Below are 25,433 nucleotides of genomic sequence, written 5' to 3' on the forward strand. Positions count from 1 at the left end.
TTAGCAGAAAAAAATAATTTATTTTTTTAAGACGACTGACAACTTTTTCATACACATTATTAAAATGGTGGACTGAGGAATTGGCTTGCATTCATCTCGAAGGTGCTCTGGGTCTCTTTACACCAGATTGAGCCGATGCCATTCACCCAAATTCTGCACCAGTGACCCATACATGATGTGACTGATATTGGGGAGGTACTGGGTCTGCTGAGCGCCCCTTCTGTATACTGGAGGCACGGGTTCCTGAACACGAGACAATACATCTGTATGACGCTGAGCAGCACTAGACTTGGCACAGAGCTACTCCGCCGGCGTCACACTCAGTGGTTCCACCGAGTTATAGTGCTCTCCCAGTCCATAAGCGTGGCGCATATATCTGAAAATACATGAAGTTTCCATTATAAATCAAAAAAATTTAATACTACTGAACAATAAACCCCCATGGATTCAACCCACTTTCCTGACCAGAGAGTTTTCACTGCCATTTTTACTTTTCGAGCCATAACTTTTTAATTTTTCTGTTGACCGACATTTTTTTTTTTTCTTTTAATAAGGGACCAGTTGTCCTTTTAACGGACACTATTGAATAAACCGACAGTGTACCACTCATCTACAAGATATGCCATTAAAGGGATCCTGTCACCAGATTTGGGCCCTATAAGCTCCAGCCACCACCAGTGGGCTCATATATATAGTATTCTAACATGAAATAATATAATATAATATATAATAGATATCTATATCTATATATCTCTATCTATTTATCTCTATCTATATATCAATATATATCAGCCCAGGCCGCTGTGTAGAAATTAAAAATCACTTTATAATACTCACCTAGGGGGTCGGTGTGGTGTAGACTGGTCAGATGGGTGTCTCCGTTCTCCGGGACCAGCACCTGCTCTTTTGGCCATCTTCGTCCTCCATCTTCTAATGCCTGGGTGCATGACGCGTCCTACGTCATGCACTTGCGCCAGTATTGAGGTCCTGCGCAGGCGCACTACAATACTTTGATCTGCCCTGAGCAGGGCAGATCAAAGTGTGCCTGCGCAGGACCTCAATGCCGGCGCAAGTGCATGACGTAGGACGCGTCATGCACCCAGGCATTAGAAGATGGAGGACGAAGATGGCCGAAAGAGGGAGGTGCTGGTCCCGGAGAACGGAGACACCCATCTGACCAGTTTGCTTCACACTGACCCCTAGGTGAGTATTCTAAAGTGTTTTTTTACGTTCTGTATATAAGAGCAAACTGGTAATGGCCGCAGCTTAAAGGGCCCAAATCTGGTGACTGGTTCCCTTTAAGGTTTAACATGATACTGCCATATCAAATGGCTATGTATATTTTCTTTCACCCTCTTCTCTTTCCCTTCTTAACCCATTCCTGACAGCCAACTTTTGCTTACTTTCGCTTCACGTGCCATAACCATTTGTCACTCAGCAAAGTCATAAAAGGGCTTGTTTTAACATGGGATGAGATGTTGTCACGCATGCGTAACGAGTTTGGGAGAGTGAGTAGAAAGGGGGGCCCCTGCCGCTTACCCTCAAGCTAGGGAGGGACCCTGAGCTGACCCTCAACCAGGAATTATGCTTGAAGGTAGCAACATCTGAGCCCCCAACCTCTCCCTATCTCCTGTCCTGGCCCTGACAGTAATGCCCCTCCTCGCCCACCACCTAAGAAAACACACCGGGATGGAGAACCCGAAAACCCCCCACCAAAACAAACAGAAAAGGGAAGGGGGGGGGTAATAATTTAAAAAGATACAGCATACAATATATACCCCAATACCTTAGTTCTGAGGTTTATATTGAAATGTAACAATCTCCTTTACAGTTGGGTTTTATAGCAGTACCAAGCTGGTAGTGATGGACGCCTTCACCGGGCCGCAGGCTCATATGGCAAGATTGACGGCTGCATTTAAAAGTCAGTGACAGGCGTCAGCTCCTGAGCACACAATACGCATACACCTGCTATACCTGTATGGCAGACATTAGGAAGGACTTTTTCTATTACACAAGCGCATTTAAAACATAGCGGGTCATAATGGTGATAAGACACTTACAGCACAGTGATTGGACTGTTCGGATACTCTTCCCCAATGATAATAGGCGAGACGTCTGCCTGGATGACTTCTATGGGAGTCTGCAGTATGTGCGACAGCGCCCGAAGCTTCAATAAGGGCAAAGAAAGACACAAATTTCATTTAAATCGTTATAGTAGATTAATATAAGCAACATGATCTGAAATCAAAACACGTCAACCGCTCCGGATATCTAGAGTTATCCTACAGACGAAGCGTGTGAGCGGGTAAACCACGGACAACGGAGGAAATATTGGGCTCCCCATTGTGAAAAGGATAGGAGAGCGATTAAAGGTTGTCAACTACATTATTAAAGGGGATGGAAGGTCTCTGCTTTAAGGAGAAGAGGGAAAAATTTGGGTTTGTTCAGTTTGCATTGGGCACAGGTGTATTTATACCTGCATGACATCTTTTCAAAAGACCCAGGGTAGGAATTATTCCTTCCAAAAAAGGACTTTACTATGGACCTGGGGACATTCATTATATGTGCAGAGGAAGGGAGATTCAGACGTCAGTATAGGAAAAGGATTGTTTAGTTATGGTGCTTTCATATTATGCTAATGGAGATGAGCGGACCCGTGGAATTGCAGTTTGGTGGGTTCAGCCGGACTATAAAATTAAGATTTGTTTGGGACCTGAACCCCCTCACTAGTTGGGCATTTTGAGTCTTCGTCTACATGCAGCCAGCCATAAACAGAAAGCTTTCAGAGACAGGGGTTTTTTTTTTCTGGGGTCTGGTGCACACTACAAGCGATCACGCTGTGGTTACCCCCAGTGCCAACAGTTCAAACACTGTAAGTGGCTCGTTCTGTGCCGAGCACCGAGCGTACCCGAGCACAACAATGCTTACGCAAGTGGTTTGCAAAAGGTACAGCACCCGAACAATGGTTTGCATAAGTAAAGTTTGTGTTTGGTACGAAGACCAAACACTACACCTCAGGTGTTAATGCACTACACTCGAGATGGGATAGTGTGGTGCACTTGTATACCAAGTACAGTGACCCCAATTCATTACGACTAGTAACCTACGAGCTGGTCTTGACGAGGGAGCGTGTTGGAGTCAGACGCTCCCAATTCATTAGGAGGTGCACAACTCTATGGATCAGTAGTGTCCGACAAGTGGCGAGTGCCTCACTACAAGTCTTACTCCAGTCAGGAACTGGCGTAAGATTATGGGCTGAAGGAACACCACAGCTCGTCATGAACTACACATTAATTTTGGCAGAGTTGGGCAAAACTAGAGAGGACATGCCACATTATTTATGCAAAGCTGTTGCACAAAAATTTTGACTTTTCAAAAAGTATTTGACTCCAGAATTATGGTGTAAGTGCTTTGATGAATCACGGCAGCATTTACCCAAAAGGTAACACTTTGGACTTTTTCTTGTTTTCTAGCAGTGTCTGTCTTTCTTTCCTGGGGTAGATCACTGCATTGTCCTAATTTATGGGGCTATTCAATAACCATTACAGATGACCTGTGCAGTCCGTCTGACTTACTGTAGATTGGAGTTTGTATATAACAATTTCTTTATACTAATATAAAATATATACACACACATAAATATATTACAGTATATCCCTCCTTCTCTTTTTGACCAAGAGATGAGGACCTCAAGAACATAGACTAAGGGTGGCTTTGCACACTACGACATCGCAGGTGCGATGTCGGTGGGGTCAAATCGAAAGTGACGCACATACGGCGTCACTTGCGATGTCGTTGTGTGTAAATCCTAGATGATACGATGAACGAGCGCAAAAGCGTCGTTATCGTATCATCGGTGCAGGCTCCGACATTTCCATAATGCCGATGCAGCGACAGGTACGATGTAGTTCCTCGTTCCTGCGGCAGCACACATCGCTGTGTGTGAAGCCGCAGGAGCGAGGAATATCTCCTTACCTGCCGCCGGCGGCTATACAGAAGGAAGGAGGTGGGCGGGATGTTTACATCCTGCTCATCTCCGCCGCCATTGGCCGCCTGCCGTGTGACGTACCTGCAGCAAAGTCCGCGTGCACATTGTCCCGAGGGCACATAACCCAATATTCCTGTACCGCCTGTATGGTGAGGAGGGTTGCTGCTGTGTGTGTGTGTGTGTGTGTGTGTGTGTGTGTGTGTGTGTGTGTGTGTGTTTTTAGGTAAAGCGGGTGGATATGTTACTAGGGAATGGTGGGTTTAATGGTGTATTAGTGGCGTTTTTATGTATTGACATTGTGTATAATTTAGTATATGCATTTCATACTGATTCGTATATGTATTGATGTGCTAGTATTACATTGTGAATTAATCATGGCTTGGTTAGCGAAATAAACTTGTCATATTTTATAACAGTGTTGTGAGTCTGTGCATGTATGGGAGACATCAGGAAGGGCAAAGTAACAGAAATATTAATTTTCTCCCCTTTTACACTTACCTCTAGCTGTCCTCCCCATGCGGGTGTGTTTGCCACTTCAGTGCAATATTTCTCAAATTCATCTGTTTAACAAATAAAAATATAGTTGTAATTTGCTGCACAATCCAACAAATCTCTGTTTCTGTAATAACAGCAGTTTACCCATACACCACCTTATCAATCGTTCTACGAGCAGCAATCTACAGTTTGCATGTGAACTGAGAAACACAAATCAAGCACATACATCAACCACAAATGTTGACATATAATAAGTGAAGTTTGTGTTATACGTTATAATAAGTGCCAAATATCAAGGACTAGTGTATGAAGACCAAATCGGGAAGCAACAAGAATAAATTCACCGGAAAAGAAACCGACATGAGGTCTAATAAAATAAAATCACAACTGTAAATGCAAAAGAAAAACCAGAATAAAAAAGGTAAAAATTCACATGAACAAGATTATATACATGTAGGTGATGCACGAAAATAAATAAATAACACCAGGTAATAATGCACACTTCAAGACATCATAAAGATGAAGAAATTAAGATGGCACGCCGAAACATGCGTCGGGGTCGGTGATGCACGTATACATTGGACATCTACAGGTAACCTGTGTTACTTATGCACATTATCTCTATTTGCATTAGCATTAGTGGAATTACTTTATGATGTCTTGAAGTGTGCATTATTACCTGGTGTTATTTATTTTCGTGCATCACCTACATGTATATAATCGTGTTCATGTGACTTTTTACCTTTACTCTGGTTTTTCTTTTGCATTTATTAATAAACATTTGTGGTTTTATTTATATTAGATTTCATGTCCTTTTCTTTTTCCAGTAAATTTATTCTAGTTTGCATGTGAGCTGAAGTGCTCAAACTGATGCAAACCGACCTCCCCCCTCAAAAAGAATATATAATATATATATATATATATATATATATATATATATCTCCTTTGTCATTTTTGTAGCTGCGCTTTTTAAAATAGTGTTTAACATTATAAATTTAACAATTGATTTCAATTTTTTTTTTTTATTTATTTGAGCCCAAAGGGGGAGTGGGGACTTAAGTGTTATCGCTTGTATGGTGTACTGTCATTGATTGGTACTGCAATTCAGCCTACCTAATTTCTCCCATTTAGAATATTATGATGGAAGACATCGGCCTTCAGTAAGCACCTGGTGAACAGAACAGCCAATGGGTACCCCATGATCTCTTTGTGGGATAACGGTCAGATAGTGATAGGGAAGGGGGGGGTGGAAGAAGACTTCCCTGTGGAATGATAACTGTTTAGATGCTACAACTTAAGGGGTTAAACAGTGGGCAACAGTAATCTCTATGGGTGCAGCAGGTTGCATAATACAGCCCCCTCTTGCCGTGTATGGAGCCAGCACAGATCTCAAAATGCTTCCCTACTGAATTTTCATAGAATCGTAGAATCATAGAATGGTAGAGTTGGAAGGGACCTCAAGGGCCATCGGGTCCAACCCCTTGCGAGTGCAGGCTTTCCTAAATCCTCCCAGCTATATGTTTATCCAGTTTCTGATTTCCATTGATGCAGAGCTCACCACCTCCCATGGCCGCCTGTTCCACTCTCTGACTGCCCTCATTGTCAGAAAGTTTTTCCTAACGTCTAATCTGAATCTCCTTCCTTTAAAGCCCCCGTCACATTTAACGACTTACCAGCGATCCCGAAAACGATGCGACCTGATAAGGATCACTGGTAAGTCGCTGGGAGGTCGCTGGTGAGATGTCACACAGTCAGATCTTATCAATGACGCAGTAACGATCAGCGACCTGCATAACGAAGCATTGGGACTCTGTTAGGAGGTCGTTGGCAGGCGTCAAACACAGCGATGCGTCCTGCCCGGCAGGACATCACCTTTGAACAAAATGGTCAAGAACATTCAGCAACGACTAGCGATCTCACAGCAGGGGCCTGATCACTGGTAGGTGTCACACATAACGAGATCGCTGGCGGGATTGTTGCTGCGTCACAGAAACGACGACGCAGCAACGATCTCGTTAGCGATCTCGTTGTGTGTGACGGGGCCTTAAGGTTCATCCCATTGCTTCTTGTACTTCCTTGTGCTAATGAGAATAGGATAGTTCCCTCTGCACTGTGACTACCTTTCAGATATTTGTAGACCGCTATTGTCTCCTCTCAGCCTTCTCTTTTTAAAACTAAACATCCCTAGTTCTTTTAGCCGGTCTTCATATGACATGGTTTGCAGACCTTCTACTATCTTGGTTGCTCTTCTCTGGACTTGCTCCAATATAACTTTTTCTTGAATTGGGGCGCCCAGAACTGTACACAGTATTCCAGGTGGGTTTCTGTACAGAGGATGCTGAGAAAGGTTTGAGTAGAGTTCTAAAAACGGGTATTATCAAGACAGAATATGTAAGGCACATGCCAGGATATGTCACATGTACAGCAGAAGTGGGTCTCTCCAATGGGACTTGCATCTATCTCATGAATTGGTCCCTGATGCTCATTGCTGTCGGTGAAGACGAAGTCAGAACTTCTTCATTTCTATGGGAATTCCAAAACCTCTTCTCTGTTGTGGGTAAAATGTTTGAAGGGTTTTTAAGGGATACTATTATGGAATGTCTCAATGTTAATAATTGTTTAACTCCATATCAACATGGATTTATGAAGGATCGCTCCTGTCAAACTAACCTGATCAGCTTCTATGAGGATGTAAGCTCTCACATGGACCGAGGAGAATCATTGGATGTCATTTATCTTGACTTCGGTAAAGCATTTGACACTGTCCCACATAAAAGACTGCTAAGTAAAATGAGAAAGCTTGGGCTCGGGGAAAATGTGTGTAGATGGGTAGGTAGCTGGCTTAGTGATAGAAAACAAAGAGTGGTTATTAATGGCGCATACTCAGATTGGGCCAGGGTTACTAGTGGGGTGCCACAGGGGTCTGTATTGGGCCCCCTACTATTTAATATATTTATTATTGATCTGGTGGATGGTTTACAGAGTAAAATATCAGTATTTGCAGATGATACAAAACTATGTAAGGTAGTTAACACAAAGGAGGACAGTTTGCAACTACAGATGGATTTGAGTAAATTGGAGAATTGGGCTGAAAAATGGCAAATGAGGTTTAACACAGATAAGTGTAAGGTTATGCACATGGGAAGGAGAAACAGATGCTACGATTACTTACTAAATGGGAAACTGCTGGGGAAATCAGACATGGAAAAAGACTTAGGCATCTTAGTCAATAAGAAGCTAAATTGGAGTGCCCAGTGTCAGGCAGCAGCCACCAAAGCAAATAGGGTGATGGGATGCATTAGAAGAGGTCTGGGGGCACGAGATGAAAACATCATTCTCCCTCTGTACAAATCACTCGTCAGACCACACTTGGAGTATTGTGTGCAAGTGTGGGCACCGGTGCTCAAGAAAGACAATACTGAACTTGAAAGGGTTCAGAGGCGGGCTACTAAAATAATAAATGGAGTGGGTGCATTACAATACACGGAAAGGTTATCAAAATTAGGTCTATTTACTCTAGAAAAGAGAAGACTTAGGGGAGACCTAATAAATATGTACAAATATATCAGAGGGCCATATAGAGATCTCTCCCATGATCTGTTTGTACCAAGGACTATGACAAGAACAAGGGGGCATTCTCTACGATTGGAGGAAAGAAAATTCCTACATCAGCATAGAAGAGGGTTCTTCACGGTAAGAGCAGTGAGGCTCTGGAACTCTCTTCCTGAGGAAGTGGTGATGGCCAACTCACTGAATGAATTTAAGAGAGGAATTGATGCTTTTCTTGATAGCAAAAGTATAGAAGGTTATAAATAGCATAATCTTACAGGTAGATAGAAGAGCGACCAAGATTATTAGAGGAATGGGTGGGCTGCAATACCAAGACAGGTTATTAAACTTAGGGGTTATTTAGTTTGGAAAAACAAAGGCTTAGGGGGGATCTAATCACAATGTATAAACATATGAGGGTACAGTACAGAGACCTTTCCAAAGATCTCTTTACACCTAGGCCTGCGACTGGAACACGGGGGCATCCGCTACGTCTAGAGGAAAGAGGGTTTAATCATAATCACAGACGAGGATTCTTTACTGTACGAGCAGTGAGACTATGGAACTCTCTGCCGCATGATGTTGTAATGAGTGATTCACTACTAACATTTAAGAAGAGCCTGGATGCCTTTCTTGAAAAATATAATATTACCAGTTATGTATATTAGATTTTATGACAGGGTGTTGATCCAGGGAACTAGTCTGATTGCCGGATGTGGAGTCAGGAAGGAATTTTTTTCCCCCATTGAAGCTTATTTGACACATTGTGGTTTTTTTGCCTTCCTCTGGATCAACATGTGAGGCTACGGGTTGAACTAGATGGACTTAGAGTCTCCCTTCAACCTTAAGAACTATGAAACTATGAAAGCACTGCAGAGGCCCCCCATTTTTGAGACAGATTGCGATCCCATTGTGGAGACCAGGATCTGATCTACCTTCATAGCATGTCATCAGGTTGTATGAGCTGGGAACCAAGTTCTTAGGTTTGCTTTATCTCCTACTGTCTCAGATAAAGGTTTACCGGACCAGCTACATTTTTTGCAACCAGAAAAGACAGCAGGAAAAGCTTAATAAGCAAATACAACTTATTGTACAGTAGTGTATTCCATTTTACTAACAATTCAGTTCTTTAAGCTTTTCTGAAAGCCAGTGGTGGCTGAGATCCAGAAGTTAACCCGGGTGATCTTCGTACATATACCTATGACAAATCACAGGGTCAAAACCTTCTACTCATTACCCTGCCCAATCTCTCACCTGGAGTGTACATTTCCCCTGTGGTTGAATTGGTTAGAAACGGTAAGAAGTCATTGCGGTGGCTCAGCATGTATTCTGCAGTTTGGCGCCTGAGACTTGTCAGCGTGATCATATTATCGCGTTCCTTCAGCTGGTGCTCGATAGCTTTGTACATGCAGTGACCATCCGATGGGATCTCCTTAATCTGCATCTGTCTCTGAGATAAAATATGGGCGAGTTTCTGATTTTCCAGGTGCCGAGCGCCGCTCAGGTTCTCGATTTCAGCCTCAGCGATTCGCTCATCCCGTTCCTTTTCCAGGGCGGCTTTTTTCTCCTATGATAATTGGAAAATAAAAGTGTGAACATTTTAAAGATGCTGCAGAGATCACACACACTTGTGTAGGTTAGACGGTCACATATTAAAGGAGCATTTACATGAAGTATGGGGGAATAATGCCCAGGAAGGATCATTTCAAAATTCCAAATCAGGGGTCTAGAAAATACCTCCCATATCTGCCGTCATTCAGATGTCTCCAATGCAGGGACTTTACTGCTGTGTCTGCAAAGTGCATTAGACGTCTAGTGTTATTTTGCATACATAGTAGTAAAGCCTCATTCAGGTATCCCCGCACAGCAGACATCTGAATGAGGCTTTACACTGACTGAGCAGAATAGAGTCAGTGGTCGGAGCACAGCAGAGGAACGATTACACTGCAGTGACGCCGGTGCTGAGCACAGGTAGGAAACCTAACATTGAACTACCAATACCAGCCTACCGAGCTGTTCTCACGGGTGAAAGAAGTCACTGCCAAAGTCCTGTACTCACTGCTCAGAGCACGACTACAAAGGACTTCCAGTGGAGAGAACACGTAGTGGTGATAGGGGTAAATTTAAAAACTCAGGTCTTGGCTTAAAATAAATAAATGGTGCCTGGCTCTTCCCACCACTTTGAACTTGACAGCCCAGGGAGCAAGAGCAGTTCATAGCGGAGGCCTCATGTTCTGGGCATTGCAGGACCTTAGGGAGACCACACATATAGGGACAGTTAGGTGGATGTTAGTGGTCATAACCATGGATAACCAAGGTTTTGCAATGCCCTGCACATGAGGTAAGAGACACAGTGAACCAAAAGAACAATACTACATTTCTAATTGGAGGTATATAATAAATAATAATAATAATAATAATAAAAATAAAAATAATGTTAAATACCTCCATTTAGAAATGTAGCATTGTTCTTCTGATTCACTATGTCGCTTACCTCATGTGCAGGGCATTGCAGGACCTTAGTTATCCATGGTTATGACCACTAGCATCCACCTAACTGTCCCTATGTGTGTGGTCTACCTAAGGTCCTGCAATGTCCTGAACATGAGGTAAGCGACATAGTGAATCAGAAGAACTATACTACATTTCTAATTGAAGGTATTTGCTAATAATATTATTGTGCCTACTACAGTTTGGGAATAGGATCTTGGAGATGGGACTACCCATTAAAAAGAATCTGATTTGTTACTTCACTACTTTCTTGCATCTGTTACAAAACAAAAATCACATCACCTCTCACATTAGGTGGACAAGCAGCACCAAATATTAATGTATTTATTACATATAGACCCAAAGAAATGTGCAGATCGGACATGTTGCCATCATCTCACCCTTCTCTTCTGGGCTTTGGATACGCGCATCTGCTGACCCGGCACATTGTTTCCCAGATCTAAACCGGAGACTCCATTCGTGACACTGATCACCTGAGACGACAAAGGTTACATGTCTGAGCGTTCATCCACTGCTCCGCATAAAATAGCATACAAACCACTGACTGATGACTGGCAGAGGTATCCACGAGCGATAAAACCTGCACCTCCCCGAATTATCGGTACAGGTAAGATTTACAGAATCTTGGTAAATTTAGCAGCTGGGAAGCCTGAGGGTTAAGACCACTTTATTACATGGTCACCTATTCATCCACGAAGACTCAAACACGGTGTTTGAATGAAGCAATGGCTACGCACTCCGCACCGTTCCACTCACTGTAGGAGACTTCTGTGGCCATCAGCCCCATTCTTGGGGTTAGTGAGGGTCCCTGTGAGGAACATTTAGCGGTCAGACACTTGTCACCTATCCTGTGTGTTGGGGCTCTTTCAGACGTCAGTGATCATCAGTCCAGTCTCGGATCACAGTGCACGGGCAGGTAGCACGTCACCAGATCAGAGCAGGACATCCTCAAATACCGTATATGAAGCTGCCACACTTGGGTCGGGAGATGCACGCCCAGCCGTGCACTATGGTCCGATATTGGACTGATGATCACCAACGTCTGAAAGAGCCCTCAGTGATAACTTAATGTGTTGAGGCTACCACAATGGATGAACATCGCGTGATCCTGCCAACCGTGTAAGGTGACAGCAGATGAAGGACTAGATATCAAACACTGTTCTACAGCCAAATTGGTTTAGAGATGAAACAGTTGATCTCAACTAATTTTGTGGGGCTGAAAAGTAATATGACTCTTAAAATTTGGTGACTGGCTCTAAGTTGCAAGATCCAGACTTGGTTGTAATGACCTGACATCTTTTATGCAGGCTTCTAGAAAAGAAGGGAATTTTGTTACTTACCGTAAATTCCTTTTCTTCTAGCTCCTATTGGGAGACCCAGACGATTGGGTGTATAGCACTGCCCTCCGGAGGCCACACAAAGCAATTACACTAAAAAGTGTAAGGCCCCTCCCCTTCTGGCTATACACCCCCAGTGGGATCACTGGCTCACCAGTTTTAGTGCAAAAGCAAGAAGGAGGAAAGCCAATAACTGGTTTAAACAAATTCACTCCGAAGATACGTCGGAGAACTGAAAACCATTCAACATGAACAACATGTGTACCCGAAAAACAACCAAAAATCCCGAAGGACAACAGGGCGGGTGCTGGGTCTCCCAATAGGAGCTAGAAGAAAAGGAATTTACGGTAAGTAACAAAATTCCCTTCTTCTTCGGCGCTCCATTGGGAGACCCAGACGATTGGGACGTCCAAAAGCTGTCCCTGGGTGGGTAAAGAAATACCTCATGTTAGAGCTGCAAAGACAGCCCTCCCCTACGGGGAGGCAACTGCCGCCTGCAGGACTCTTCTACCTAGGCTGGCGTCCGCCGAAGCATAGGTATGCACCTGATAATGTTTGGTGAAAGTGTGCAGACTCGACCAGGTGGCTGCCTGGCACACCTGTTGAGCCGTAGCCTGGTGTCGTAATGCCCAGGACGCACCCACGGCTCTGGTAGAATGGGCCTTCAGCCCTGATGGAACCGGAAGCCCAGCAGAACGGTAGGCTTCAAGAATTGGTTCTTTGATCCATCGAGCCAGGGTGGCTTTGGAAGCCTGCGACCCTTTGCGCTTACCAGCGACAAGGACAAAGAGTGCATCCGAGCGGCGCAGGGGCGCCGTGCGGGAAATGTAGATTCTGAGTGCTCTCACCAGATCCAACAAATGTAAATCCTTTTCATACCGATGAACTGCATGCGGATAAAAGGAAGGCAAGGAGATATCCTGATTAAGATGAAAAGAGGATACCACCTTAGGGAGAAACTCCTGAATGGGGCGCAGCACTACCTTGTCCTGGTGGAACACCAGGAAAGGAGCCTTGGATGACAGCGCTGCTAGTTCGGACACTCTCCGAAGAGACGTGACCGCTACCAGAAAGGCCACTTTCTGTGAGAGTCGAGAAAGTGACACATCCCTCAGAGGCTCGAAGGGCGGCTTCTGGAGAGCAACAAGGACCTTGTTTAGATCCCACGGATCTAACGGCCGCCTGTACGGAGGTACGATATGACAAACCCCCTGCAGGAACGTGCGCACCTGAGAAAGTCGTGCTAGACGCTTCTGAAAAAACACGGATAGTGCCGAGACTTGCCCTTTAAGGGAGCCGAGCGACAAGCCCTTTTCCAACCCAGATTGCAGGAAGGAAAGAAAGACAGGTAACGCGAATGGCCAGGGAGATACTCCTTGTGCAGAGCACCAGGATAAGAAAATCTTCCACGTTCTGTGGTAGATCTTAGCAGAAGTGGACTTCCTAGCCTGTCTCATGGTGGCCACGACCCCTTGGGATAATCCTGAAGACGCTAGGATCCAGGACTCAATGGCCACACAGTCAGGTTCAGGGCCGCAGAATTCCGATGGAAAAACGGCCCTTGGGACAGTAAGTCTGGACGGTCTGGTAGTGCCCACGGTTGGCCGACCGTGGGATGCCACAGGTCCGGGTACCACGACCACCTCGGCCAGTCTGGGGCGACGAGTATGACGCGGCCGCAATCGGATCTGATCTTGCGTAACACTCTGGGCAAGAGTGCCAGAGGTGGAAACACATAAGGGAGCCGGAACTGCGACCAATCTTGCACTAAGGCGTCTGCCGCCAGAGCTCTTTGATCGCGAGACCGCGCTATGAAGGTCGGGACCTTGTTGTTGTGCCGAGACGCCATTAGGTCGACGTCCGGCACACCCCAGCGGCGGCAGATTTCCTGAAACACGTCCGGGTGAAGGGACCATTCCCCTGCGTCCATGCCCTGGCGACTGAGGAAGTCTGCTTCCCAGTTTTCTACGCCCGGGATGTGAACTGCTGATATGGTGGATGCTCTTTCCTCTACCCACATCAGAATCCGCCTGACTTCCTGGAAGGCTTGCCGACTGCGTGTCCCTCCTTGGTGGTTGATGTATGCCACCGCTGTGAAGTTGTCCGACTGAATTCGGATCTGTTTTCCTTCCAGCCACTGCTGGAAGGCTAATAGGGCAAGATACACTGCCCTGATCTCCAGAACATTGATCTGAAGGGTGGATTCCTGCTGAGTCCACGTCCCTTGAGCCCTGTGGTGGAGAAAAACTGCTCCCCACCCTGACAGACTCGCGTCTGTCGTGACCACTGCCCAGGATGGGGGCAGGAATGATCTTCCCTGCGATAATGAGGTGGGAAGAAGCCACCATAGCAGAGAATCCTTGGCCGTCTGAGAAAGGGAGACTTTCCTGTCTAGGGAAGTTGTCTTCCCGTCCCATTGGCGGAGAATGTCCCATTGAAGTGGACGCAGATGAAACTGCGCGAACGGGACTGCCTCCATTGCTGCCACCATCTTCCCTAGGAAGTGCATGAGGCGCCTTAAGGGGTGCGACTGACCCTGAAGGAGAGACTGCACCCCTGTCTGTAGTGACCGCTGCTTGTCCAGCGGAAGCTTCACTATCGCTGAGAGAGTATGAAACTCCATGCCAAGATACGTTAGTGATTGAGTCGGTGCCAGGGTTGACTTTGAAAAGTTGATGATCCACCCGAAAGTCTGGAGAGTCTCCAGCGCAACATTCAGGCTGTGTTGGCATGCCTCTTGAGAGGGTGCTTTGACAAGTAGATCGTCCAAGTAAGGGATCACCGAGTGTCCCTGAGAATGCAAGACTGCTACCACTGCCGCCATGACCTTGGTGAAAACCCGTGGGGCTGTCGCCAGACCAAATGGCAGAGCTACGAACTGGAGATGGTCGTCTCCTATCACAAAACGTAGGAAACGTTGGTGCTCTGTAGCAATCGGCACGTGGAGATAAGCATCTTTGATGTCTATTGATGCAAGGAAATCTCCTTGAGACATTGAGGCAATGACAGAGCGGAGGGATTCCATCTGGAACCGCCTGGCGTTCACATGCTTGTTGAGCAGCTTTAGGTCCAGAACAGGACGGAACGAGCCGTCCTTTTTTGGAACCACGAAGAGATTGGAGTAAAAACCTTGCCCTTGTTCCTGCAGAGGAACAGGGATCACCACTCCTTCTGCTCTTAGTGAGCACACCGCCTGCAGAAGGGCATTTGCTCGGTCGGGATGTGGGGAGGTTCTGAAGAACCGAGGCGGAGGATGAGAACTGAATTCTATCCTGTACCCGTGAGACAAAATGTCTGCTACCCACCGGTCTTTGACCTGTGGCAGCCAAATGTCGCAAAAGCGGGAGAGCCTGCCACCGACCGAGGATGCGGAGGGATGAGGCCGAAAGTCATGAGGCAGCCGCCTTGGAAGCGGTTCCTCCGGTTGTTTTCTTGGGGCGTGAATGAGCCCGCCAGGAATCTGAGCTCCTTTGCTCCTTCTGAGTCCCTTTGGACGAGGAGAATTGGGTCTTGCTGGAGCCTCGAAAGGACCGAAACCTCGACTGCCACTTCCTCTGTTGAGGTTTGCTCGATCTGGGCTGGGGTAAGGAGGAGTCCTTACCCTTGGACTGTTTAATGATCTCAGCCAATTGCTCACCAAACAGTCTGTCTCCAGATAGTGGCAAGCTGGTTAAACATTTCTTGGAAGCAGAATCTGCTTTCCATTCCTTTAACCACAAGGCTCTGCGCAAAACCACAGAGTTGGCAGACGCCATTGAGGTACGGCTCGTAGAGTCCAGGACAGCGTTGATAGCGTAAGTCGCAAACGCAGACATTTGCGAGGTTAGGGACGCTACTCGCGGCACTGCTGGACGTATGATAGAGTCCACTTGTGCCAGGCCAGCTGAAATAGCTTGGAGTGCCCACACGGCCGCGAATGCTGGAGCAAACGACGCGCCGATAGCTTCATAGACAGACTTTAACCAAAGGTCCATCTGTCTGTCATTGGCATCTTTAAGTGAAGCCCCATCTTCCACTGCAACTAAGGATCTAGCCGCAAGCCTGGAGATTGGGGGGTCCACCTTTGGACACTGGGTCAAGCGTTTGACCACGTCAGGGGGAAAGGGATAACGTGTATCCTTAAGACGTTTGGAGAAACGCTTATCTGGATAAGCATGATGTTTCTGGACTGATTCTCTGAAGTCAGAGTGGTCCAGAAAAGTACTCAATTTACGCTTAGGATACCGGAACTGGAACTTCTCCTGCTGTGCAGTTGCCTCCTCTGCAGAAGGGGCTGGGGGAGAAATATCCAACAGTCTATTGATGGCCGCTATAAGGTCATTTACCATAGCGTCACCATCAGGGGTATCTAGATTGAGAGCGGTGTCAGGAGTAGATTCCTGATCACCCACCTCTGTCTCCTCATACAGAGCCTCGTCTCGCTGAGACCCTGACCAGTGTGATGACGGCGAGGGTCTTTCCCAGCGAGCCCGCTTAGGCTGCCTGGGACTGTCATCCGAGTCAGAGTCTTCAGCCTGTGATGCCTGGGACCCCCGTGAAGTACGGATTAGTTCCAACTGAGGGGGAACCGGGGAGCATAGACACAGCAGTGTCCATGGTCTGAGAAACTGGCCTGGACTGCAAGGTTTCCAGGATTTTTGTCATAGTCACAGACATCTTATCAGCAAAAACTGCAAATTCTGTCCCCGTCACTGGGGCAGGGTTCACAGGCGTCTCTGCCTGGGCCACTACTACCATAGACTCTGGCTGACGAAGTGGCACAGGGATTGAACATTGCACACAATGGGGGTCATTGGAACCTGCCGGTAGATTAGCCCCACATGCGGCACAAGCAGTGCGTACCGCCTGTGCCTTGGCACCCTTGCGTTTTGCGGATGACATGTTGTTGTCTCCTCAGAGCAATGAGGGTATAAGCCAAGAAGCGACTGTACAGTGCAATATAAATATATATGGTACAGAGAAAAAATTGTTGAGACCAAGAGCGGGAAACTTGCGCCCCACTGTGCCCAGTGAGAGGGCTGGAGCATGTAAATAAGGCTCCAGCCCTCGGCGCTGCCTATTGCACAGCGTCTCTCCCTTTCCCTGATTGACAGGGTGGGGGCGGGAACGAACCGTAACTAGGCCGCAAAAGCCGGGGACTAGATTTATGAGCGCTGCCGCCGTAAAAGCGCGGGCAGCGCGAGTCCCCGGCGCACTACAAGTCCCAGCGGCGCCGCCGCTCCCGGAGCGGCCGGCGCGGTAGTTCCCAAGACAAAAAATCACTCAGCTAAGCTGCAGTGACTCTAACCCGAGCGCGCAGCGCTAGTGCCCCCGGCGCACTAGCACACCCAGCAAGCCTGGAGTGTGCGTGGCCTGTCTGTGCGGGGACACAGAGTACCTGAACGGTGCAGGGCCTTGTCCCTGACTGTACTCAGCTCCTCCAGCAGGGTCTCTGGGTCTGTGGATGGAGCTCGGCCTCAGGGTTCGGGGGCCGGTAAGATCCCACTTCCACAGAGCCCCTCAGGGGGATGGGGAAGGAAAGCAGCATGTGGGCTCCAGCCTCCGTACCCGCAATGGGTACCTCAACCTTACAAACCGCAAGTGGGGTGAGAAGGGAGCATGCTGGGGGCCCTATATGGGCTCTCTTTTCTTCCATCCGATAGAGTCAGCAGCTACTGCTGACTAAACAGTGGAGCTATGCGTGGATGTCTGACCTCCTTCGCACAAAGCAGAAAACTGGTGAGCCAGTGATCCCACTGGGGGTGTATAGCCAGAAGGGGAGGGGCCTTACACTTTTTAGTGTAATTGCTTTGTGTGGCCTCCGGAGGGCAGTGCTATACACCCAATCGTCTGGGTCTCCCAATGGAGTGCCGAAGAAATTGCGTATTATTTTATCATCATTATTGCATTGTTAGTAGCTAGTCTATTACATCATCTATTTCGTCTATTGAGCCTTAGGAATTCTATCATCTCAAACAACTTAACTCTGATGACAATCTTAATTACAGTTGAATCACCTACTTTTTTAAATGCTCTCTGTGTAAGGTTTACATTTTTAGGATTTCTTAGCATATTGACATTTTTATATTTGTTTTTTTTCCCATATATGCCTCGTTCTTGCATTAACAAAATGGATCGTTTTTGCTGCATATGTGGAGAAGTCACTTTTACATCACAAAAGGTGAAACTTGACTACCATGACAAGAAAAGGATATAACCTGTATTTTGGCTGCAAAATAAAACATGAGGACGACAGTCGGGCTCCAGTCAATAGCAATAGACATACATCACATCTTATCCAGTTGTTTGCATGGGAGGAGGTAATTTATGCAATTTGGAATCCCAATCTGGAGAGTGACAATCATTCACGCTACCAATTGCTATTTCTGCATGGCGCCCTCCATTAGGAAAGACGACGTGAACAGTATCCAAACATTCCATCTGTAATAATACGCCCAGTACCAAATACAAAAGAACCGCTGGTTCCAAAAGCACAAGAAACATTATCAGTTTAGTCAAGTGAGGAAGAAGGCACTTTATGTCATGAAGTATCTTTCTTTCACGTCCCAGACTTTCTGTCAGCAACCACACCTTTGTGTTATGGTGTGGTTGCTGACAGAAAGTCTGGGACGTGAAAGAAAGATACTTCATCCGAACGATCTTTTTAGAGATTTTGGATCTGCCCAAGAGTAATGCTGAGTGTACCTTCACACATCGCGAGATCGCTGCTGAGTCACAAATTCTGTGACGCAACAACGACATCGCCAGCGATCTCGCTACGTTTGCCACATAGCAGAGACCAGGCCCCAGCTGTGGGATTGATGGTCGTGTCGGATTTATCTGGACCATTTTATGATCATCGAGGCCCTGCTGGACAGGATGCACCGGTGTGTTTGATGCCTTACCAACAACCTCGTTGACGACTCAGATCTCAGAAACGTACAGCCACGTAGGCATGCAACAACCACCGAGATCGTTATACAGGTCACTGTATCGTTGCTGCGTCGTTGGGAAGATCTGACTGTGTGACATCTCACCAGCGACCACGTAGCGACTTACCAGCAATCCTTGTCAGGTCGTATCGTTGTCGGGATCGCTGGAAAGTCGTTAAATGTGACGGGGGCTTTCATTGTTCTGCACCCGTGATAAAGATCTTGGCCAATACTTCTTCACGGAGGGCGATCTTGTGGCATGCAACAACATCAATAGTTTAATGGAAGCTCTGAAGATAAGCCATAATCTAGAGGAATGGAGGCTCTTAATCGGTTCATCCAAAACAAGCCTAGTAGCCATCTTTCTGTATAACGGGAATGCGCTACCTCAAAAGTGAGTATAATCGTTTATCTTGTTCACTGGGTGCGGCGCCCGGGAGCATAATAATATGCACCAGAATGGGGACATAAAACCATTTGGGGCCATTATGGTGCATTTTATACCAAGATGGGGCCATCTATACCAGGATGGGGCCATGATGAGGATATATACCAAGATATAGCCATGATAGGGTCATGCATCAGGATGTTGTGATGATGGAGAGATATACCAGGATGAGGCCATAGATAAAAGGATGGGGTCATGATGGGTACATACATACCAGGATGGGGCCATATATTCCAGGATAGAGCCATGAAGAGGCCATACACCAGGATGGGGGACATTTACCAGGAAGTGGCCCAGGATGGGGGACATTAGTACAGGATACGAGTCAGTACTACAAAATGAAGGGGGGGGGGGGGGGGGGGCGGCAACTCGTATGTCTTTATAGGATTTAGATTGCTACAACGGCCCATACATCTGACCAACATGTGTGGGGGTGCCCAGGCTCAAACTTTGCACAGGGGACTAGCGGACTCTAGTTATGCCACTGAGAGTAGCACAGTATGGATGTCACAAGTTCCGGAGGAGAGTACAGTTTAAGATTTTTATTTTTTTTTAGGCAGTAGAGAACCCCTTTAACCATTCTCAGCCCCATTGACTGAGCAACAGTGCTGGCACATTACTCAGTGAGAGACATATTGCTCTCCCATTTGCTCATCTTATGGGGTTCAACACATTGCTGGCCTAGGCTTCATCAATGTTATGTTTGGACACTGGTGACCATTTCAGCCTCGTGTGATGACGGCTCGTCTTGCAGCAATATGTGCGCTAATAACCCTCTAGTATACAGTGATCATACATAACAGATGTGACCCAGTGTGTCCCGTTCCCTCCTTGCTCACCTCCGTTTCGTCTCCCTGCTTCTCGGACAGATCTGTGACCTCCTGCTTGTGCTTTTCCTCCAATTCAGACTCCATCTTTGCGATGTCTTCAGTCAGCTGTTTTCTTTTCTTCTTGTCATTCTTAGGAACAGAGTTTTTCATGCCCTGAATTTTGGCTGGAGGAGAAAAAAAAATAGTGAATAAATGTACAGAGCCGAGTATACAGAATATATTACAGACAGGATCATTGGCTGAGGTGTTTTTCTGTAGCACTGCACTGAGCCTCGCTCACTTTCTAGGATGTCAGCTTATGTGGATTTAATGCCACAAGGATAGGCCACATTCACATGTTCTGGATTACAAATACTGAGGTAAAAAAGCCCTCAAATACTCAGCGTGTGCACGTGGCCGAAGAATCAGTCAAAAAAAGCACAGAGGACTGATACTAGATAAATTTCTCGGTCATCCACCGCACCATTATTGCTGCACAGACTGGCACACCTGCCAGCCTGAAAATCCCCTCATATTCTACTCCAGCACTGACACTCTGGGGGCTCCTGCTGTTCCCCCTCGCGCTCCACTCCACCACCAATGCTCTGGGGGCTCCTGCTGTTCCCCCTCACGCTCCACTCCAGCACTGACACTCTGGGGGCTCCTGCTGTTCCCCCTCGCGCTCCACTCCACCACCAACGCTCTGGGGGCTCCTGCTGTTCCCCCTCGCGCTCCACTCCAGCACCGACGCTCTGGGGGCTCCTGCTTTTCCCCCTCGCGCTCCACTCCAGCACCGATGCTATGGGGGCTCCTGCTGTTCCCCCTTGCGCTCCACTCCAGCACCGATGCTATGGGGGCTCCTGCTGTTCCCCCTTGCGCTCCACTCCAGCACCGATGCTATGGGGGCTCCTGCTGTTCCCCCTTGCGCTCCACTCCAGCACAGACGCTCTGGGGGCTCCTGCTGTTCCCCCTCACACTCCACTCCAGCACCAACGCTCTGGAGGCTCCTGCTGTTCCCCCTCGCACTCCACTCCACCACTGACGCTCTGGGGGCTCCTGCTGTTCCCCCTCGCACTCCACTCCACCACCGACGCTCTGGGGGCTCCTGCTATTCCCTCTCACGCTCCACTCCAGCAACAATGCGCTGGGGGCTTCTGCTATTCCCCCTTGCGCTCCACTCCAGAACCGACATCCTGGGGGCTCCTGCTTTCTTTGTGTGACCAATGCTATGCATCCTTGTTAACGCCCATTAACAATTGTGAAGAGTCGGGTAAAGTGCCAAAATTGGTGCATCTAATGAATGTGTCACTTCTGGACCATACCAGCCTGATAATACCAGCCCCCAGCTGTCTGCTGTACCTTGGCTGGTTATGAAAAATAGGGGGGACCCCACGGTTTTTAATTTAATTACGGAAATAATTATTAAAAATAAATATATAAAGCATGGGGTCACCACTATTTTTTTTTTATAACTAGTCAAGGTACAGCAGACCATCGGGGGTTGCAGTCCACAGCTGCTACTTTATCTCTGTTGGTTATCAACAAATGGCAGGAGCCCACTTCATTTTGTTTCCTCTATTTATTTGGCTAAATAGCTGTACAAGCTATCTTTGCACATAAAAACCCAAAATAGTAATTTCAGTACCATCCGTTCCCCCCCCCCCACCCCCCGGTACTTGTAACACAGATGCTTCCATGTACTGTATGTATTTCATCCATGCAACCAAAAATAAAAAAACCCGAAATGGACGTCAGTGTCATCCCCACGAAGACACGCATGTGGTTCACACAGACCCACGGATTGTGGGAAGAAACACGGAGGTGTAAAGATCCCCATTGATTTTAATTAGAATCCGCATGAATACAAACACCAACGTACAGGAAACACAGCCGCATCGCACCTAACACGCGGCCGTATTCCACCTAGTACACGGATGTATTTCTCCTAGTACACGGCAGTATTACCCCTATTACATGTATGTATTTCTCCTGGTACACGGCCATATTCCCCCTATTACATGTATGTATTTCTCCTAGTACACGGCCGTATTCCCCCTATTACATGTATGTATTTCTCCTAGTACACGGCCGTATTCCCCCTATTACGTGTATGTATTTCTCCTAGTACACGGCAGTATTCCCCCTATTACATGTATGTATTTCTCCTAGTACACGGCAGTATTCCCCCTATTACATGTATGTATTTCTCCTAGTACACGGCAGTATTCCCCCTATTGCATGTATGCATTTCTCCTAGTACACGGCAGTATTCCCCCTATTACATGTATGCATTTCTCCTAGTACACGGCAGTATTCCCCCTATTACATGTATGTATTTCTCCTAGTACATTGCAGTATTCCCCCTATTACATGTATGTATTTCTCCTAGTACACGGCAGTATTCCCCCTATTACATGTATGTATTTCTCCTAGTACACGGCAGTATTCCCCCTATTACATGTATGTATTTCTCCTAGTACACGGCAGTATTCCCCCTATTACATGTATGCATTTCTCCTAGTACACGGCAGTATTCCCCTATTACATGTATGTATTTCTCCTAGTACACTGCAGTATTCCCCCTATTACATGTATGTATTTCTCCTAGTACTCGGCAGTATTCCCCTATTACATGTATGTATTTCTCCTAGTACACTGCAGTATTCCCCCTATTACATGTATGTATTTCTCCTAGTACTCGGCAGTATTTCCCCTATTACATGTATGTATTTCTCCTAGTACACGGCAGTATTCCCCCTATTACATGTATGTATTTCTCCTAGTACTCGGCAGTATTTCCCCTATTACATGTATGTATGTATTTCTCCTAGTACACGGCAGTATTCCCCCTATTACATGTATGTATTTCTCCTAGTACACGGCCGTATTCCCCCTATTACGTGTATGTATTTCTCCTAGTACACGGCAGTATTCCCCCTATTACATGTATGTATTTCTCCTAGTACTCGGCAGTATTCCCCCTATTACATGTATGTATTTCTCCTAGTACACAGCAGTATTCCCCCTATTACATGTATGTATTTCTCCTAGTACACGGCAGTATTCCCCGTTACATGTATGTATTTCTCCTAGTACACGGCAGTAATTCCCCTATTACATGTATGTATTTCTCCTAGTACACGGCAGTATTCCCCCTATTACATGTATGTACTTCTCCTAGTACACGGCAGTAATTCCCCTATTACATGTATGTATTTCTCCTAGTACACGGCAGTATTCCCCCTATTACATGTATGTACTTCTCCTAGCACACGGCAGTATTCCCCCTATTACATGTATGTATTTCTCCTAGTACACGGCAGTAATTCCCCTATTACATGTATGTATTTCTCCTAGTACACGACAGTAATTCCCCTATTACATGTATGTATTTCTCCTAGTACACGACAGTAATTCCCCTATTACATGTATGTACTTCTCCTAGTACACGGCAGTAATTCCCCTATTACATGTATGTATTTCTCCTAGTACACGGCAGTATTCCCCCTATTACATGTATGTACTTCTCATAGCACACGGCAGTATTCCCCCTATTACATGTATGTATTTCTCCTAGTACACGACAGTAATTCCCCTATTACATGTATGTATTTCTCCTAGTACACGGCAGTATTCCCCCTGTTACATGTATGTATTTCTCCTAGTACACGGCAGTATTCCCATTACATGTATGTATTTCTCCTAATACACGTCACTCAGTATCGCTCCTAGTACACGGCCGTATTTCTCCTAGTACACGGCCGTATTTCTCCTAGTACACGGCCGTTTTGCGCTCACCCTGCAGCTCCTTCTTCTCCTTGCGGTGCCGCCTGACCAGCACTGCCTCCTCCGAGCCGCCGTCCTCGTCCTCCATGCTGGCCGGCACACCGTCACCTTCCGCACATCCCTGCACTGACGATATTTACAGGTATGACATCACCACATGCCTGTCACTGCCCCTCAATGAAACAGCCAATCACCGTTCGTCGCCGAAAAACCTTCCTACTATTGGTCAAACGTGCACAGAACGTTCTGATGACACATGATCACACGTGACCTAGATTCACTCATGGGCAGACCGCTGAGAACGCTACGTAATATGTCAGTGCCGAGTGGAGAGGAATCACCGGCGGCCATTTTTGATGAGGGCATAGCATAACTGCTGAGGTACAAAATGGTAACTAATCTTATCTGTGCACTGCAATCCTCACAAGTCCTGGAGCTCTGAGCAGGAGGTTTATTCACTGCACCTTGTTGCATCCTTGATAAATATATGTGTTTGGCCTCATCTGTGGGTATCAGGATGTCACGACTTGTAAAATAGTGAAGTAGAAAGATTGTTGCGGGTAAAATGCTTGTTCTTGAGCATTTTTAGGGTATTTTTTATATGTTCTTATTGGTGCAGGTCAGTGTGTGCCCCCTGCCTGCCCTTTGTAGGCGACAGTCACATAACTAAGCAAAGCACAACTAATAATAACGTAACTGATGCAAAACCCCCAACTGTGACCCGAAGAATGTGTGGAGCGCCTCACCACCGCAATCCTAATATTACACGAAGCCCCCTCTCTAACCTCGCCTCCGTCCTTTATATTCGTCCGCACAGAAATAATCGTCCCACACAGAATCATGCCTCTATAATACCCACAACAAATAGTATGATACCTCCCACATCACCCCAATGCAGTATGATGCCCCCCACATCACCCCAATGCAGTATGATGCCCCCCCATCACCCCAATGCAGTATGATGTCCCTCACATCACCCCAACACAGTATGATGCCCCCACGTCACCCCAACACAGTATGATGCCCCCACGTCACCCCAACGCAGTATGATGCCCCCACGTCACCCAAACACAGTATGATGCCCCCACGTCAGCCCAACACAGTATGATGCCCCCACGTCACCCCAACACAGTATGATGACCCCACGTCACCCAAACACAGTATGATGCCCCCACGTCAGCCCAACACAGTATGATGCCCCCACGTCACCCCAACACAGTATGATGCCCCCACGTCACCCTGACACAGTATGATGCCCACACGTCACCCCAACACAGTATGATGCCCCCACGTCACCCTGACACAGTATGATGCCCACACGTCACCCCGACACAGAATGATGCCCCCACATCACCCCAACAGAGTATGATGCTCCCACGTCACCCCAACAGACTATGATGCCCCCACATCACCCCAACACAGTATGATGCCCCCACGTCACCCCAACACAGTATGATGCCCCCATGTCACCCCAACACAGTATGATGCCCCCACGTCACCCCAACACAGTATGATGCCCCCACGTCACCCCAACACAGTATGATGCCCCCATGTCACCCCAACACAGTATGATGCCCCCACGTCACCCCAACACAGTAT

The 25,433-nt window shown here is 46.9% G+C and overlaps 1 protein-coding gene across 1 annotated transcript; it reads right to left on the reverse strand.

The window, feature by feature from the left end:
• On the reverse strand, positions 1-24,009 carry OTUD6B (OTU deubiquitinase 6B). The gene is made up of 7 exons (XM_075316266.1): positions 23,847-24,009; positions 20,079-20,233; positions 10,924-11,016; positions 9,287-9,599; positions 4,487-4,548; positions 2,061-2,167; positions 1-376 (listed from the first exon to the last, which is right to left on the reverse strand). Exons 1-7 carry the CDS (start codon positions 23,920-23,922, stop codon positions 301-303), a joined length of 882 nt encoding a protein of 293 aa, XP_075172381.1. The 5' UTR covers positions 23,923-24,009; the 3' UTR covers positions 1-300.
• Between the last annotated feature and the right edge of the window lie 1,424 nt (positions 24,010-25,433).

This window comes from Anomaloglossus baeobatrachus, chromosome 6 (genome assembly GCF_048569485.1).
Source record: "Anomaloglossus baeobatrachus isolate aAnoBae1 chromosome 6, aAnoBae1.hap1, whole genome shotgun sequence".
In the NCBI taxonomy this organism is placed as follows: domain Eukaryota; kingdom Metazoa; phylum Chordata; class Amphibia; order Anura; family Aromobatidae; genus Anomaloglossus; species Anomaloglossus baeobatrachus.

Coding starts and splice junctions, on each gene's coding strand:
- OTUD6B (XM_075316266.1), bottom strand. CDS start 23,922: ATGGAGGACGAGGACGGCGGCTCGGAGGAGGCAGTGCTGGTCAGGCGG. Junction 20,234..23,846: donor GGAGAAGAAGGAGCTGCAGG/GTGAGCGCAAAA, acceptor TTTCTCCTCCAG/CCAAAATTCAGGGCATGAAA. Junction 2,168..4,486: donor CATGGGGAGGACAGCTAGAG/GTAAGTGTAAAA, acceptor CCCTTATTGAAG/CTTCGGGCGCTGTCGCACAT.